Source organism: Cydia pomonella, chromosome 2 (assembly GCF_033807575.1).
Source record: "Cydia pomonella isolate Wapato2018A chromosome 2, ilCydPomo1, whole genome shotgun sequence".
In the NCBI taxonomy this organism is placed as follows: domain Eukaryota; kingdom Metazoa; phylum Arthropoda; class Insecta; order Lepidoptera; family Tortricidae; genus Cydia; species Cydia pomonella.
In genome coordinates this window covers 31,037,529-31,054,040 of record NC_084704.1, presented here as the reverse complement: position 1 = coordinate 31,054,040, position 16,512 = coordinate 31,037,529, and the positions used below count along the sequence as shown (strand labels likewise).

Here is a 16,512-nt window from a genome sequence, read left to right as displayed (position 1 = left end):
CTTGATACCCGAGCAAATGAAAGATTCCGAAATTAATCCACGAACTTAGCAAGTGGTTCAAAAAGTGGAATCTTGATCGTTGCTTGGGCTTCAAGACACGAGGGTTAAAAAAACTTTGCTAGCGTGTGAAACAAAAATTTTCACCACAGCAGTGCGAGGAAAATAGTAACAGCAAAACATTACAGATCAAATCCAAATGAATGATATTAAATATTCATCGGTCAAAAGCATCACTCCACCAACAGAAAACATGAGGAAACAACTCAAAATTTGCATCTAATTACTTTGCCAGTCTTTTGGATAAAATGCAACTTTCTCGTCATTAACGGGCGAATAATGAGAGCCTATACGAGCTGGTGTGGTGAAAAGTCCGTTTAAAGCAGTGGTGGGCAAAGTAAGGCCCGCGGGCCAGCTCCGGTCCGCGAAAGGATTTTATCTGGCCCGCCGCCGGTGCTTCAAAATAATTAGTATGGCCCACGATAATTATAATTAATTAACGGTTTCAAATCAAAATGCATCTTTGTCGCAATTCTGACCATTCTCTGAAATTTCTTAAACTTTCTGCCCCCCTAGTAGACAGTTTGCCAACTACTGGTTTAAAGTGTTGCATGGTGAGCCTTACCGTCATACAAGCTTATCAAGTTATACAACTACAACTGTACTATCTGCAAACCAAGCTGATGAATGGTAGAACTTCTCATTCACACTTGCATGGTCGTAGCAAGAGAAACAATAATGTATGCCACCAGTCGTCAGTTTGGTTTGCGGTATTTAAAGTACACCTTGCAAAGGAACAAAGTTAAAGGGTTCATGTTATTTATAAGAAATATGATTTTCATGTGAAATTTGCCGCGGGACGTGAATGTAGGTTCAGCCGGACATGGAGGAGCTCACCGAAAACGCCGAGGAGCCGGACGACGGCGACTCCAAGAAGGAAGAACAGAAACTAGGAAAGCTACTCTATAAGGTGCGTGACTAGGCCAAAGGGACGAGGCCCAGGTTTGCTAACTGTATGGTATGTTGCTCCTGATTGTACATACCATGACATCCCGATCTAACCTCACAATATTAGAGAACACAGGGAAAGGGAAAGATGCATGTGTCATTTACATACAAGCAACAACCTCATAAAATATGTACAGTATATTGTTTTTCCGATACCTATTTTAGAGCTACCGTTCCGTTTTCCGTTTCATTAAGGCTTGATTTACTAAGCCCGTAACTCATTTCGCCAGTAAACACATTACGATATAGCGAGTTTAATCCATCATTAATTATCTGGCATGTTTATGTGTCATCTTTATTATGCATCTAACAGAAAATTCCATTTATTTGTAGACATTTTGTTGAAATTTCATCGTATTAGCTACAAAACTCTGAAACTCACCATTGCTAATTTATAAAAAATTGTAATATTCTTTCAGCTCGAATACGATTTCAACAGCAACAGTCTCTCTGTGACTGTGATCAAAGCAGAAGATCTTCCAGCCCTGGACATGGGAGGAACTTCTGATCCCTACGTAAAGGTCTACCTACTCCCCGACAAGAAGAAGAAATTCGAGACCAAGGTCCATCGGAAAACTCTCAGTCCCGTTTTCAACGAAACGTTCGTCTTTAAGGTACAAATACATCATGACTCTTTCTCGGTGTTGTTGTATAATATTTAAAGGTTACCATTTATATTTCGAGTCACGTGTGTGGGTGGCTGGAGATGTCAGCGCCCTTAAGCCTACAATAACGAGCGTAATGATTCTATTTCTGTCCAGAGCGTTCCATACGCCGACGCGATGAACAAAACGCTAGTGTTCGCGATCTTCGACTTCGATCGGTTCTCCAAACACGACCAGATCGGCGAGGTGAAGGTACCGCTGTGTCAGGTGGACTTGGCACAGACCATTGAGGAATGGCGCGAGCTGCAGAGCGTGGAAGGCGAAGGGGGGCAGGTGCGCACATTACACACACTGCCAATGCCAGACGATAATCCAAACTAACCCCCATAACATTTTTGTAAATATGCTAGTCAACAATAAAAAGAGGTTTATAGAAATTATTTAAAGCAGCGAAGGGAACACAGTTATAACCTGACTTTATTGACCCAAATATCAGTAATACTGCTTGATCTTACAAACGAGTTCTGCTTTTCTTTCTATATTTTCCAGAATAAGTTTTTTATATCGTGAGTTTCCCAATTTTTGAACAACAAGACTTATAAGGAAACTATTATTTTTCTTTTATATAGGCTTTTAGTACCAATTAGAAGGTTGATTACTCAAACACGTGTGCTTCTTTTATCTCATAAGCGTTATCTTCAAAAAGGGGCTATATTTCTGAAAATCATAATTTCAGCAAATGTTTTCTTTAGGTACATCATATAAAGTGAAAAAACGTGATTGGTAAAGTTAACAGAGTTAACTCTTACACCCAGGTCACATCAACAGCGTACTGATGTACGAAACACAAACTATATCAACATGTAGCACACAAAACAGACAGGTTTTCATAATACATCAAATAGATTAAGGTTGATACAAAGGTACATAAGATACGGAGAACTATTGAGACTTTTATAATTTTTTTCTTAGCTTAGGCTGGACTGTCAAAGCCCACTTAATGATTGCGTTTTGGCAGAACAGCAATATTTTAATTACAACATCTTCTCAATGAGTATGCTACATACATGCGATTGGGAATTTCCAATTTACTAACACCGGAATAATTAAAAAAGTGGAAGTCCATATTCATTGAAAGGATGATTTACATTTTTTGAAATCTTACTGCACTTTTTTGATAAGAGGAACCTTGACAAAGCAAACCTACTTCATAACCAATTCTGACTTTGTAATATTTTTTGCTTAGTACCTACCATTGTCACTGGAGAGTCAAGGCACCTCAACGTGGATTGATTCGTCATTTATTTTTCTGATAAAATTAATTTCGACAGCAGAAATGTATTTACTTGGTTTTTCTCTTTTTCTCCATATTTTCTCTGCTCTGCTTGGCTGTGTTTGATTGTGTCCTGAACAATCTTGCATGCCGCTTCAAAACCGAAATGATCATTCACGTAAGTATTATTTTGAGACACATCAAGATATATATATATTTGGAATTGTATTTTGAACACGTTATTACTTGGACAATATAAATACACAAAAGAGCTACTTGTACATTTTTATGTTCAACAAATTTAATAATGTTTGGTTGAAGTTTTGACGCCAGAGCGGTCGCTGGCGCTAGGTTCCGCGTAGGACGGTAGGGCGTTACCTACATTCGATCCACACCTAATTCTGTAAGATTCACCTTATACCCGATATCACCTGTCGTACCATTTTTTATTTCAATTTCATTTGTTCCATCCAACACTTTGTTTTGGTTTTATATTGCGGCTGGGGAATGTGCATGTCCGTCATCTCTATTTGTACTCGTGTTATCTGTCTTGCCGATTAACGGACAACGGGTTGCTTTGAAATTTTCTTTCATGTACAAAATTTTTCTTTCATTTCCGTGTGAATAGTTTACGACAAGCATTCTAAAAATGTTTTCAAAATTAATCGAGAAATAAGTTGTCGCGAATTGGCAAACAGTAGTAGATGGTGTAATTGGCTATACAGTGGGCACTCAATTAATTGGCTATGTTGTTGAATATTATTGTATGTATATTGCTTTATCACATTCGCATCCGTCCGGAATTTTCAAGAAGATATCTCATAAGCTACTAGAAAATAGCAATAGCAAACATTTATTTGCTGTTTATTAATATGTACAAATTGCGGTACTATTACACTAGCGATCAAACCGCAGAAATAATATAATCTAACAGTAATATACCCAATGTCGTATGAGCGTGTCACCCTAAACTGTTGTGCAAATATGTTACAGGTCCATTGTCCGATGACTGAAGGATCATGCCTTACACAATGCTACCAACTATTTAAGTAATAATATGCATGTCTAGTGAAGGAACGGGTTAAAAGGACATTCTTTTTGGCAACAATTTGGTTACAGTACTCGTAAATAACGTCTATCATATAGTTAGTGATATATTGTACGTAACCTGGGTACAATTTATTTATAGCTATGTAGACTTCTTTTATATAATATTATTTTTTAGAGCAGTGTTGTTTAAATACAGTTCTACAATTCTACAGTGTGTTAACTGGAGCAGCAATAATTATTCAACACAATTAACTTGTATTCCGAATCTCGTTCCTTTACGTTTACTTTCCTAGTACCTAGTAGAACTTACGCGTGTTTACAGATGTTTAATAGGATGAAAATATTGTAATTTACAATTTCACAGATATTCTCGTAGTAGTATCACTTAGAAAATGATTTTCTATTTTAAAGTAATTCTGCAAACTTGCGTAAATTTAACAAGCTTTGACTGTAGATCAACACCTCACGGCTGTGTTATTAATTGGTGTATGTGTGTTATGTACTACCCTACCCATGTGTGCCAATACATACTAAATACAAATATGTGTGCCTGGATACTTATTTTCAATGAAGAAAGTAACATAATATTACTGGACATTGTTTTATTGAATACTCTGATAAAATGAAGGAGATTAATAGATACATTTGTCTTAATTTCAAAAATCGGTGTATGAAATGTTACTTTCTTTAACCAATGTGTTGGGGGTACTTTATGTATTTATGTATGTTTTGTACCTGTCTTAGATAATTGCGATCTGTTTCTAAAATGGCTAGTCTTACTACAGATTAGTCTAAGTACTGATATTTTATGGTATGATAGGATGTATTTGTGTGTAAAAAGAAACCATTGTAAGTCTCGAGTTGTGCAAACTAACAGTCGACAATGGTCATTTGTCACTTTGCATATCTACCAGGTGTGGGGTTTTTTATTTTATTTTAAAAGATTTATAAAGGTGTGTCTGATATGATATGATCTGGGTGTCAAAACAAAAACAACAATTGGCTTCATTTCGGTAACAGATCGTAATAAGAACCTTCACTAAATGTTACAAATTTTATACATATTATATTTATTATTTCAGCGGATATCTTGCTTCATGTATGCGAACGTTGGTGTTTTGTGTTTTGTCTCATAGTGTACCGAGTATGTTAAAATATTATATGTATCATGTTTATTTTTATACCTTAGATGGAATATCTATGTGCCAAAACGTTATTATGTAACGCAATGAAAGTGTCGTCAATTATGTCCGTATGACTAGCTGCAAACGTTGAGGCTATCTGCCCGTAGGCTGCGTCCTGGCACGAGAAGTCGATACAGCCTTTCAATGTTGAAAAAAATAATAACGATGTTTTGCTTTATTTTACCGAGATTGTTTACACATTTAACCAATCCTTACCAAACTAATCACTTTACGCACTTAAAACATACTGGAAATGTAACAGTAACAATGGTACCACACATTAGTCTCCCACATTGAAAGAGAAAACAAATTACTTTTTAACTACACAATATTGAGGCACCCATTTTTGCTCAATAAGCATTACATTGAAATACATAAGCATTTTTCGTGAACGATAGGTAAAACACAAACACCTCTACTGAATTTGACAAAATAATTACAGCAAAACATTGTAAAACATTAGAAAATCTGTATCGATATACCAATAACCATAATTAATGATACGCTTCTAGGTGAAACACGACGCTACTGTTCTGTTTTTTGTTTTGGTTGAGTGTCAAGGTATGAGCCCCTATGCCGCGGTATGGCCCGATTGTGTTACTACAGCTTTTACCCAAGTTCTGGACGTTATATCCCTAACACAACTCCCTCGTCTATCTTCCATACTGTCACATCCAAATACCAAACAGTTCCAAATGAGCAAGTGAGCGATGGATGCCCTCGAAAACGCTGGGTTCAGTTTTAACACACGATGGAGGAATAATAACACTTTGAATTAGAGTATTTTTTAGAGTTAACTGTTTCATCAATGCATTACATTAGGTACATCAAGGTTAACTTCAGTCAATGAACACTGAAAAATAACGATACGTTTTTGAAAACAATACAAATATAACAATAATAACATACTAAGTGTAACATATATTTGATATTAAAAATCAATATTATAGACGTTTACAAGTCATAAATGTTCCAAAATTATTAAAGTTAACTTTAAACATTTTCATACATTCGTTGACAAATTAATATCGGAGTAGAAGATTACCGATAATGCAATTTCCAGGACAACAAGTTGGGAGACATTTGTTTCTCCCTGCGATACGTGCCTACGGCCGGCAAGCTCACGGTCGTCATCCTCGAAGCCAAGAACCTAAAGAAAATGGATGTCGGCGGCCTATCAGGTAACCTTCGCTTTAGCTTCTCACCCATAATCTGTGTAACTCTCTTATAGCCTACAATACAAAACTGATAACACGCTGAGACCACTGGGATTAGGGTAAAGAGTCCTTGTGCGTTTTTATATTTGCTTACATCAAAGTTAGAACCCAGAATAGTTCTCATTGAGCATGTTTAAGTTCAGTCACTTTCCTCTTTTTTATATACCTACTACATGACCTGACTCCTAGTAGATTATCAAGTTTGATCATTCTCACTTTTTGAATTCGATTAAACGCTTATCAATAACTACAATCATTGATTGATTCATTATTCTACACTAGGCTTTGAACCACTATATCACTAGCATATACCATGCATTGCACTTATTAAGATCTAAAGAAATTAAACTCTTTAAAAACGGCTACTTTTATTTTGAACTTGGCGCTTTATTATCATTATCTACTTATTTAAATAGAACTAGTTACTCCTAGCATTTTCAGAAATTTCTTTAGATCGAACAGTGTGACATAACATATATTAAATATGAATTTGCACAATGTTATAATGATAACTTTCTCTTTTTCATATCCTGCTCCGCTGGGCGACTACAGATCCGTACGTAAAGATAGCACTCATGCAAAACGGCAAACGACTCAAGAAGAAGAAGACAAGCATCAAGAAATGCACACTGAATCCCTATTACAACGAGTCATTTACTTTTGAAGTACCATTCGAACAAATACAGGTGCGAGCCGAGATTGAAACAAAATCGATGTCGTAGCGCACCGAGCTTAGGCAATTTTTATATACGAATTTAAAAGAGACAGCATTAATGTATTACTAGAAGACTAGTTAAATTATAATTCTAGTTTATGTAGTAATACTTTGATGTTTTTGTTTCTAAGACTGAAACTTTATTGGTTTCTTGTAAAATTGCCTAAGTGGTGCGCAGTTTGATGTTGTGTCATTGTTGTGAATATGGGTACACACACCACTTGCATCCAAGCCAATCCTACTCCTAACATGGACTGAACAAAATTTGCTTTCGATTTTTCGTTCCTTTTTTTGCAAAGATGTGTAAACAGAATACTTGACAGAGTCAATATCATTAGAAACACAGAAGAAGACAATTCTTGCGAAGGAGGTATATATGTATATTCATTTATTTATTTTTATTTGTATTGATGTTTATATTTACCTATCGTGAGACTCCGAAGACACAAACTGTCTAAACTTCAGCACATCATAAAAGGTTGATATCTCTAAAAACTTTTTTAACAATCATGTATCGAGATATGCAACGAATTAAAACTGCATTTTTGTTTCGTTTATGTTATTGTTGTTTGTGATGCTAGCTAGTAATTGACGTAGCAACCTCATGTTCTGTGTCTGTATCCTGTTATGCGTTCATGATTGTCTCTGGTCCTCTTTTCCTGCTCTCCTGCGTCCTCTATCCTTCGTTTGAAGCCAACTTCGTTAGGACAGCTCTTAGTTAAATGTAAACCTTTTGCTGTAACGGAACGTCTCAGGAAAAGGTATCATTTGCATGAAATTCCTAATCAGATTGGCTTTGAATATCGCCCTCTGATGTCTTTACCCAAAAAAGTGGTGTTATGAATCTCCCCTCGTAACTGCATTACAATTTGGTAACTTCAGATTGTAATTACTTATGGTTTAAGGAATCCAGTCCCACGATCTTCTTCTGCTTCTACAGCTTAACATTTTTCTTTATACTATTTATTCCATATACTTAATATTTCTACCCACGGTAAGTTTGCGACAGACCCAGTAGTTAGTATTGGGCATGACATGGTGCGCTTATACAATACTTTTATGCTAAAATATATAACTGAATACTTAAAAATATAATCACCACTTTATTTCAATATTTTCTGATTATATATACTTACATTTAACATAATTTCTATCACTGCACAATCTATCACCAGTTTGAATAACTGCATTACCTATAACACTGGCATGCTTCATTGCTCATTTATCACCGACTTATACCATTTTTCATACATTAGAGACAAGACTTTAGCAGCCTCCTAGCTTAGTCAATAGTGACCCTGCCTACGTAGCAGGAGGTTCCGATCCCCGGTTCTAATCCTGGTTTGTGTGTTTATGACAAATATTTGTTCCTGAGTTATGGAGCTCAGTAAGAGTCTATGGGACTAGGTCGATCTGTGTAAAATTGCCCTAAAATATTTAAAAAAATAATTAAAAGTAAGGACAACGGATTTTAAATTACGACTAGTCGATTATCAAACTTTCCAACAAAACTGTTCTATTACTATTCGAATTGTAGCTGGTAACGTTTTTATTTACTATTTGAACATTAATCATTTAGCTTTGCGCACCATCGCGTGACCACAGAAAGCTTGAATCAATACATCCTTTCGTTTTAACGATAATGATCACTCGCTATTATAAAGTACGATACTTCCCTTTTTTCATTCGCATTAATATTTCACGAAACTTTCTAGAAAATAAATAAAAGCCTTAAGCTTATGTATCATTACAAATTACGCTCATCATTACGTTTATCACAGAACTATATATATTTATTACACCACAATTGGAAAAACAAATCCAATTTTTATTATTTTTCTTTATATATGTATGTACATTCTATTTTGCATGTATTATCTAAATCCCTTTTATTAGTAACAGTGCGATACTGTATGTTGATAATTTTGGAAAAATCATTTTTATATAATATTACATACTTATAGTTATGCATACACATTGTTCATGACACATTATTGCACTGTTACTAAATCTTTGCTCTGTTTCATGTATTCAATGTATCATTACCCAAAACCAATCCATACCAATGTTTAAGACAAGTCCAAATGTTGCTCGACCAATGTTTTCCAATAAAATGTTAGCCGAAAAACATCACCGACTAATTTATTGGCTATCGCTGATTGATTAACGTGAATCTACTCTAGGCATTGGCGTGAAAATTACTTGCGTTATTCTTAGTGTTACATGTTAGGGCTCGAGTTCAATCAGGCCCGAAAGCCACCAAAACTAAAATTATTTCAACCAAAAAATATTGTGTAAGCATTAACAACGTGAGCATTTAAGGCTTGTGTCCCTTACTCACAATAATAGTTTTCGACTGTTCGGCCAACAACTGCAACTAGATTTCGTAAACCGTTTTGACTTCAATTGAAACAGGTTCGGGTGTTCTGACTGTTATTTTTACGAACATGGATTGTCTCGCCATTAGTGTACTTAATTCAAAAATCGTTGGTCAGAACATAAGTTTAATATGACCCTTTGTGACGAATTTTGGAGAATATTTGTTGTTTAAAGGGTCGAAAAAATAAGACCAAAGGATAGACGCATGCGAGATTCACGCCATGTCTATGTCGGAAGCCGAATATATCTCACCCAACTTGTTATTAATCGGACTGCAGAAAGTGAATCTAGTGGTAACGGTGGTGGATTACGATCGCATCGGCACATCGGAGCCCATCGGCAAGGTGGTGCTGGGGTACAACGTGCAGGGCACAGAGCTGCGCCACTGGTCCGACATGCTGGCCAGTCCGCGGCGCCCCATCGCGCAATGGCACACGCTCAAAGATCCCGACGATGGAGAGAAGAAGGACTAAGGTGCCTCAGGTACAATTTCGTTTCTGGAGTTTATATTCAGAATATTTTTTTTTATATACCAAACAAGCTTGCGGTTTGTCTGATGTTAAGCAGCCACGGCACTATATTGACGCTCGCAACTATAAGGTGTTAGTACACGCGCGTTTGGACCTTACTAGGTTTCTCCTTCGGAGCACTAAAACCCTTGCCTATCTTATTTTTTTGGTATTCTAACACCGTTTTGTTTTATTAATTAAACTAAATTATTTTTTCCATGACTCGGCTTCAGCTTCTTAAGTTTTATGTGAATAAAAGTTTTAATTAATAGAAGTAAGTGTGTATGTATTTTCTTGACTTGACATTTATGTAACTAGCTTTTTCTAGAAAGACGCAATTATCTAGAGTATATATTTCCTTGGAAGAGCTCAATATGCTATATGGAAGAGCTCAAAATGCTATATAGAGCTATATGTAATATGTAATATCAGTTAGTTATTAAGAATTGAATTTAAAAAATTTAAAACTTGCTGAAACTTATTAGATTCCTATGTACAGGCGAGGAAATTGATTCTTTAGCAGGTTGTGGTTCACTTTACACTGGAAAGCTCATAGCATAAGTATAACAACCAAATTTACTTGAACCGCAAATTGCTAAAAAATTAATTTCCTCGACCGTACTCAGATTAACGTGCTCACTGCGGCACTGGGCCGAAACACTATGAGTTACACTACCTAATTGCCGCAAAAGTGTTAAGGTACATTTTTACAGTTTTAAAATAGCTGCAAATACATTTCGTTTTACAGGATTTCATCGGTTTACATAACAGTGATGAAGATCTACGACAACTTCCGAGAGAAGAAGTACCATCTATGCCATCTTACAAGATCGAAGAGTATTTTAGTTCGTACTATAAATTGAAATATTTTGCTAGTTTCAAACGTATCCAGGATAATTTGAAGGGGAAAGTATTTATATTAGATACGTTAATATTTTTCGCTATTGCGTCGGCGGCTATAAAATTGGCTGTATAATGTCGTTCCTTTGTTTACAATAATGGCTTAAGTAGGTGTTTACCTATTGGTTAAGTACTTTCAACAACTTGTACCCACATCTCTTTCATAAGTTACCGGGCGGTATTGGTACTTGAAAAATCCTTGCAAAACATTTCGAAATATAAATACATATTTTACCTTGAATTCCATTGTATCCTAGAAAAATAACTGGATGGACTGAGGAATGATGGCCGTACCGGATGAAAGGGGATTGAAATAAGTCATGACTTTTGCAGATGTCAAAAATTTGACTCTAGCTAACTATAAACATAATATGAAATTGAGATAGCAAAATTTTCTTGAAAACGAACTAAATCTCAAATGTTTTAACATTTCCGTTTTTACATTTACTTAAAATCCAAAATGTGGAGCCCTTGACGAAAATGTTCTTTCATGTCGACGTAAATAATACTCGTATAAGTAAATTGTTGTGAAACCGGCGGGGATAGAGTGCGGAGTAGGGATCATAGTTCGGTAGACCCCCTTGCTTCCACGATAGCGTATGAATTTTGCAAAGCCGTTAAAAGCCCTTCTAATGTATTACGATGCGTCCAGATCTGGCGACTACGCCATTCGCGAATATTCGTAAAAGGATCCTTAACTGCTGCTACGCCAGCAGTGCAAAAGCGGCGAATGGTAAGCGAGCGACGCATTGGCCAGTTTTGGACGGTTCTTTACCAACTTAAAAAGCGGTATGGATATATAATGAATCCCTTTATACCTACTACTTTTTAAAATGGTGTAGTAGGTTTGTGAATTAAGCCTATTTGCACTAGCGTCTATGTACACACTGTCATCTCTCTCACTCGTAGAGAAATCTTTTTAGGTGTGAAAGAGATAAATGTGATAAACGCTAGTACTAGGCATGGGAGTTTGGGCTTTCGTGTGACATAGTTTTAAGTGGAAAGATTCACTTGAATTGCCTATTTGTATATTTATTTATGTAAAACGCTGGGTTGTGGGACAATAGACCTAAATTCTACTGTTATGTGTTTGTTACGTAAATTAATTGCTATAAGTAGTTACTTACCAAGAAACATTTCCTGAAAAGCTGACACTTACCTGTAAGAAAATTAACAGGTAGCTCTAAACAAATGTACATAATTATATTATACATTGTTTTAGAGAAGGGCTAAGTAACAAAGATACATACCAACAAAGAGAGCTTCTAAAATTATCTATCCAAATTATGAATAATGAACGTAAAACCTCGGTTACTTCTATACGGATATAATGTATTAGTGGAAAAGGGACAGATGCTCCACGTGAACCATGTTGAGTAAACATTTGCTGGTTTAGTGTATCCCTCGGATGAAAAGTTCAACGCTCCGCAATAAACCATTGGCGCGGTTTGTATGCGATGTGCTACGTCGTAGCACGTAGCAAGAAAAAAAAACGAAAAGAATTTTGACCCAAATTACTGATATGATATTACTCACAGTTAACTTCGCTCGCGCTACACAGAGAGTAATGTCATATCAATTTGAATACAAAACCAGATTTTTAAATCTGAATACGCATCCTGCGGAAAACACCGCGAAGTATGATAACATTGATAACATCAGTGCGTAACCGTTCACAAATAAACATTTATGTTAACGAGAGCGCGACGCACTGAAATCGGTATCAAACTGGTATACTTTCTAAACACTTGAACAGTCTTAACACATTTAACGCTGAGTTACGGTTGTAGCCGATAATGTGGGTTTCCCGGTATGTAGAAGAAATGCTTCGTAGAGGCAAAACGACAACGTGTCATGATTAACGCTGAATGTGTTAAGACATATGCTACCCTCGTAGCCAATCCCAGCGTTTTCCCGCTTTGTAGAGTAAAGCTACTACGAACAGAGAACCCGCCGAGCGGGTTCCCGGTACTGAATGTGTTAATAGAAATTTAGGTCTCTGCCCGTCGACCCGGCGCTTAAATCTTTATGACGTATATGACTATGTAAATAAGTTACATCGTGTTAAATTTACAACATTCTATTTTACTATCGTAAGTGTTATTGTATTGATACCCTTTTATTATGGTAAAGTTCCTCCATGAACGAGAATATCCCGATTGTATTTTTATCCTTACTGTATTATTATTAGCACAGCCACCATCGAAACTCTTAAAACTTAAGTGTTTACACTTAAACGCCATCAACATTGTATGGATATTTCCAATAATAGAGACCTCGTTTCATTGCCCTAAGTGTACAATAAAGGGTAATGTACAGAGTGCTCATTTGAGATCTATATCCTAAAACTTGTACCACTTGTGTCTAAATTTATTCAAAATGAAGCTACTCAGTAGGTATTATTTTTAGTCACAAAAAATACATTTTTATTTGCTTGGATTCTTTCTCTTTCTGCGAGGAACAATTAGGCCTATTAAATTTATCTTTTAATTTTAAGTCATTTCATGACATTCCCATTGCATTTTCAAAGAATAGTACATCAAAATCGTTTAAGTTTAGATTATCTTAGTTATTTCAATGTAGGCAATTTTATTATGTTCGCTAAAAAATTCGTTGATAGATAATACATAGCAAATGGCGACTCAAAACCGTGGATCATCGAAACTAGTCAAACTTACTTATAGACCACGATAATAAACTTATAATGTATTGTTAAATAGTTCGAATATAATTATTGATCCCTTACAATAATGATTCATGGTTAGATTGATTTATTTGTATTTATTTTAATGGGTTTTTAATCATAAGTAACTATTGTATCTTAGACTCATTACATCATATCCAACTAAACGAGAGGGATGCAGCTATATGTCAGAAAGAGGAGACTATATTTCTATCTTGCACTAATGTGGCTGGATCTCTTTCGATCGGACAGTTGAGGTTATGTATTAAAATCTTAACGTGACGTCTGATAAGTGAATCAAAAGTATAACTTATACCTAGCTAAAGCTTGACTGTTGTTGATCTCAAACCTATGTGTTATCGTGTATATAATGTAATCACATGTTAAATTTCACAATCACTTTATATCTATGTATAGGAGTAATGAGAGGGCTTCAAGTACATTAGCTGTGCACCAACACGAAACAAGTAGGAATAGACGAGGTTCCAAGCGAACAATAAATATAACTATTGTTAATATAGATTGTACAGCTGACCCCAACAGATTCACCGTACACATATTATACAAAGAAATAAATTTCAGACATTTTTAATTCCAACATTTTTTTACTTCGGTTACTTCTTTATTAGAATGGTGTAACGGTGATTGTTCTGGGGTCATTCCTATTAAAATTATCAAGGCACGCCAATACAGCGGTCGGGCCTCAGTAGTATGACAATATGGACATTCAGCGCTATTTATGAAATTTTGTAATCGTAATGGTATATTGCAATATCTCTAATATAAAACAACACTTTGAAATTATAGATGAGACATTTGTATTTTCAAGCTGTTTATGTCCGTGGTCTCTTCTTATATTAAATGGGGACAATTATATCTGTCAACATTATTTCAAGTAGATGTATTTCTCAATACCTTTAAATTAAATGTACATGTTGGTATTGGTGTGTTGAGCAGTTGTAATATTACTTGCTGTTTGTTACAAAATTTAAAATTAAACTTTGCTGAACTAGAATTGTATAAATGTAACCAAAACTTTAAAATATAATTTATTGTAAACTTGGTTGAATCTAAATTAAAGCAGGGTTTAACTTATATTCATTAACAAGTCATCTTGCACTGCACATAATACCCTATTTGCTGATTCCGTTTCCATGTCATCAGTATTGTTATTGTAGCCCTAAAGACGTATATATAATTATATATATATTAGTAAAAATTGATAAACTTGTCATATCACTTGCCACTTAAATAAAAATCATTTTTAGTTTATGTTGCATTTGTTTACAGTTTTTGTAGAAATTATAGAGTTTTGTTAAAAACATATTATAATTTTAACTAGAGTTTATATTAGTAATGAATTATGTAAGCTACAAAGAATGTCTATAATACATAATTACATAGATATGTTGTTTTCTTTTAAAATGGACTACCACTAAATGGGAGGATGGGGCAAAATTAGTAAATACTTTGACCAGTAAGTGATCCCCTTCTTATAGTGCTGTCAGGGTTGAATCCTAATACAGCTCACAGCTTATTGTTTGCCCTACAATTTGTCCCAACACCTTACGAAGATGGCCAACTAGCCTTCCTGCATGTAACGTATGCCAGACTTAGTTGGCTGCAGAGATAATAAATTATATTCAATGCACATGTTTGGAGAACCTTATTGGTATGACCACAGCTTACCGGTTCCAAAGTTGCAATTACACATTTTGGCTATGAAATAATTATTACTATCTTCAGTGAGTTCAAGCACAGTCTAATTATGAAAATCAAGATACCTTTGTTTTACAATGTCTTAATTTGACTTCAACTTCTGATATTTTCAATTGCCACCATACTTTTTTCTGGTGAAATAAAAACACAAAACATTATTATTACTCAAATTTTATTGACAATAATGGAAATTCAAAGTAGTATATTAAAAACATACTGCCAAATAGTACTTACTTTTTAAGCTTTTACAACTACATTTGGGCATTTTTATTTTATGTTTTATATTTTTAACCATTGTCAACCAAAAGGTAATGTATTATTCATGTCTAACCAGAAAGAAATACATAAATATAAGTTGGGCTGCAGTGTAACATGTTAAAATAGACACAACCTTTTTGTAACTAATACAACAACAGTACTAACTAAATACTAGATACATTTATACACTTTAAATACATTATTAACACCTTCACTCCGGTATTGGATCTACTCAACCCAATGCTGGTTGATTGTGATGTTAAATAGTCGTAGTAGCGATCACGTTAATAAAGAGTAAACTAAAACTACTGCTATCAATTGTAATATCAAAAATATACATCATCAACAGGATGTACAAATACAATACTTATAATACAAATATAGTATTTTACTCTGGTGCCTAAACTATGATAACTACATCTCAGAAGTATTTACCATCATAATATCTCCGTTTCATAGTGCGGTATTTTTTTAGCATATACAAGGCCTCTATTTCCTTTACGACGTAGTGTCCATGTTTAATCATCATGTCGATCTTAGCCGGGTCCGTTTCATTGCTGTTCTTGGTAAACACTTTGTGCAGTCGTTTTCGAAACAGATCGTAGCCTTGAGGCCACTCGCGACCCAGGTACAACAGCTGCAAAAATATAATACATATCACGTATGCAAATAATGTTATCTAATCAAAATACCAATAACAATTTTAAAAACAAATTACGAAACGATAATTATATTTATTTTAGTAAAACTATACCGTTTTATAGAGATTGATCACAGCTGTTCTTTGCGATTGAGACATGCTTTGCTTATAGAATATACACAACAAAAACAATAACAGTTAAAGGAAAAATAAGAGACTTAAATAAAAGTTCATAGTCCAAACATAAATGCCATAAACATCAACACGGACTGACATTGACAATGACAGTTGACACTGAATCAGTAACAAATGAGCAATGCTGCCAATAGTATAGATCGAATGAGCTGTATTTTCCTAAGTGAAACATCATACAGC

The 16,512-nt window shown here is 35.0% G+C and overlaps 2 protein-coding genes across 7 annotated transcripts in view; one reads left to right on the top strand and one right to left on the bottom strand.

Moving 5' to 3' along the window:
* LOC133515336 (synaptotagmin 1) overlaps positions 1-14,925 on the top strand; it is a 53,897-nt gene extending 38,972 nt beyond the window's left edge. For 3 of the 6 annotated variants that reach the window (XM_061847805.1, XM_061847804.1, XM_061847806.1), the window contains exons 5-11: positions 869-967; positions 1,425-1,619; positions 1,767-1,943; positions 6,181-6,298; positions 6,887-7,020; positions 9,707-9,911; positions 10,686-14,925. In XM_061847805.1, coding sequence (XP_061703789.1) covers positions 869-967; positions 1,425-1,619; positions 1,767-1,943; positions 6,181-6,298; positions 6,887-7,020; positions 9,707-9,901 — 918 coding nt within the window. In that variant the 3' untranslated portion in view covers positions 9,902-9,911; positions 10,686-14,925. The remainder of the gene's footprint in view (positions 1-868; positions 968-1,424; positions 1,620-1,766; positions 1,944-6,180; positions 6,299-6,886; positions 7,021-9,706; positions 9,912-10,685) is intronic. The other 3 variants (XM_061847810.1, XM_061847807.1, XM_061847809.1) reach the window with 3 other exon arrangements.
* Positions 14,926-15,261: 336 nt separating this feature from the next.
* LOC133515337 (electron transfer flavoprotein regulatory factor 1) lies at positions 15,262-16,412 on the bottom strand. The gene is made up of 2 exons (XM_061847811.1): positions 16,252-16,412; positions 15,262-16,134 (listed from the first exon to the last, which is right to left on the bottom strand). The coding sequence occupies exons 1-2, from the start codon at positions 16,294-16,296 to the stop codon at positions 15,919-15,921; spliced, it is 261 nt and encodes an 86-aa protein (XP_061703795.1). The 5' UTR covers positions 16,297-16,412; the 3' UTR covers positions 15,262-15,918.
* Positions 16,413-16,512: the final 100 nt, after the last annotated feature.

Excerpts from the sequence above, each read along its gene's own strand:
- LOC133515337 (XM_061847811.1), bottom strand. The coding sequence starts at position 16,296 with ATGTCTCAATCGCAAAGAACAGCTGTGATCAATCTCTATAAAACG. Across the intron at positions 16,135-16,251 it reads TGATCAATCTCTATAAAACG|CTGTTGTACCTGGGTCGCGA; the intron begins GTATAGTTTTAC and ends ATATTTTTGCAG.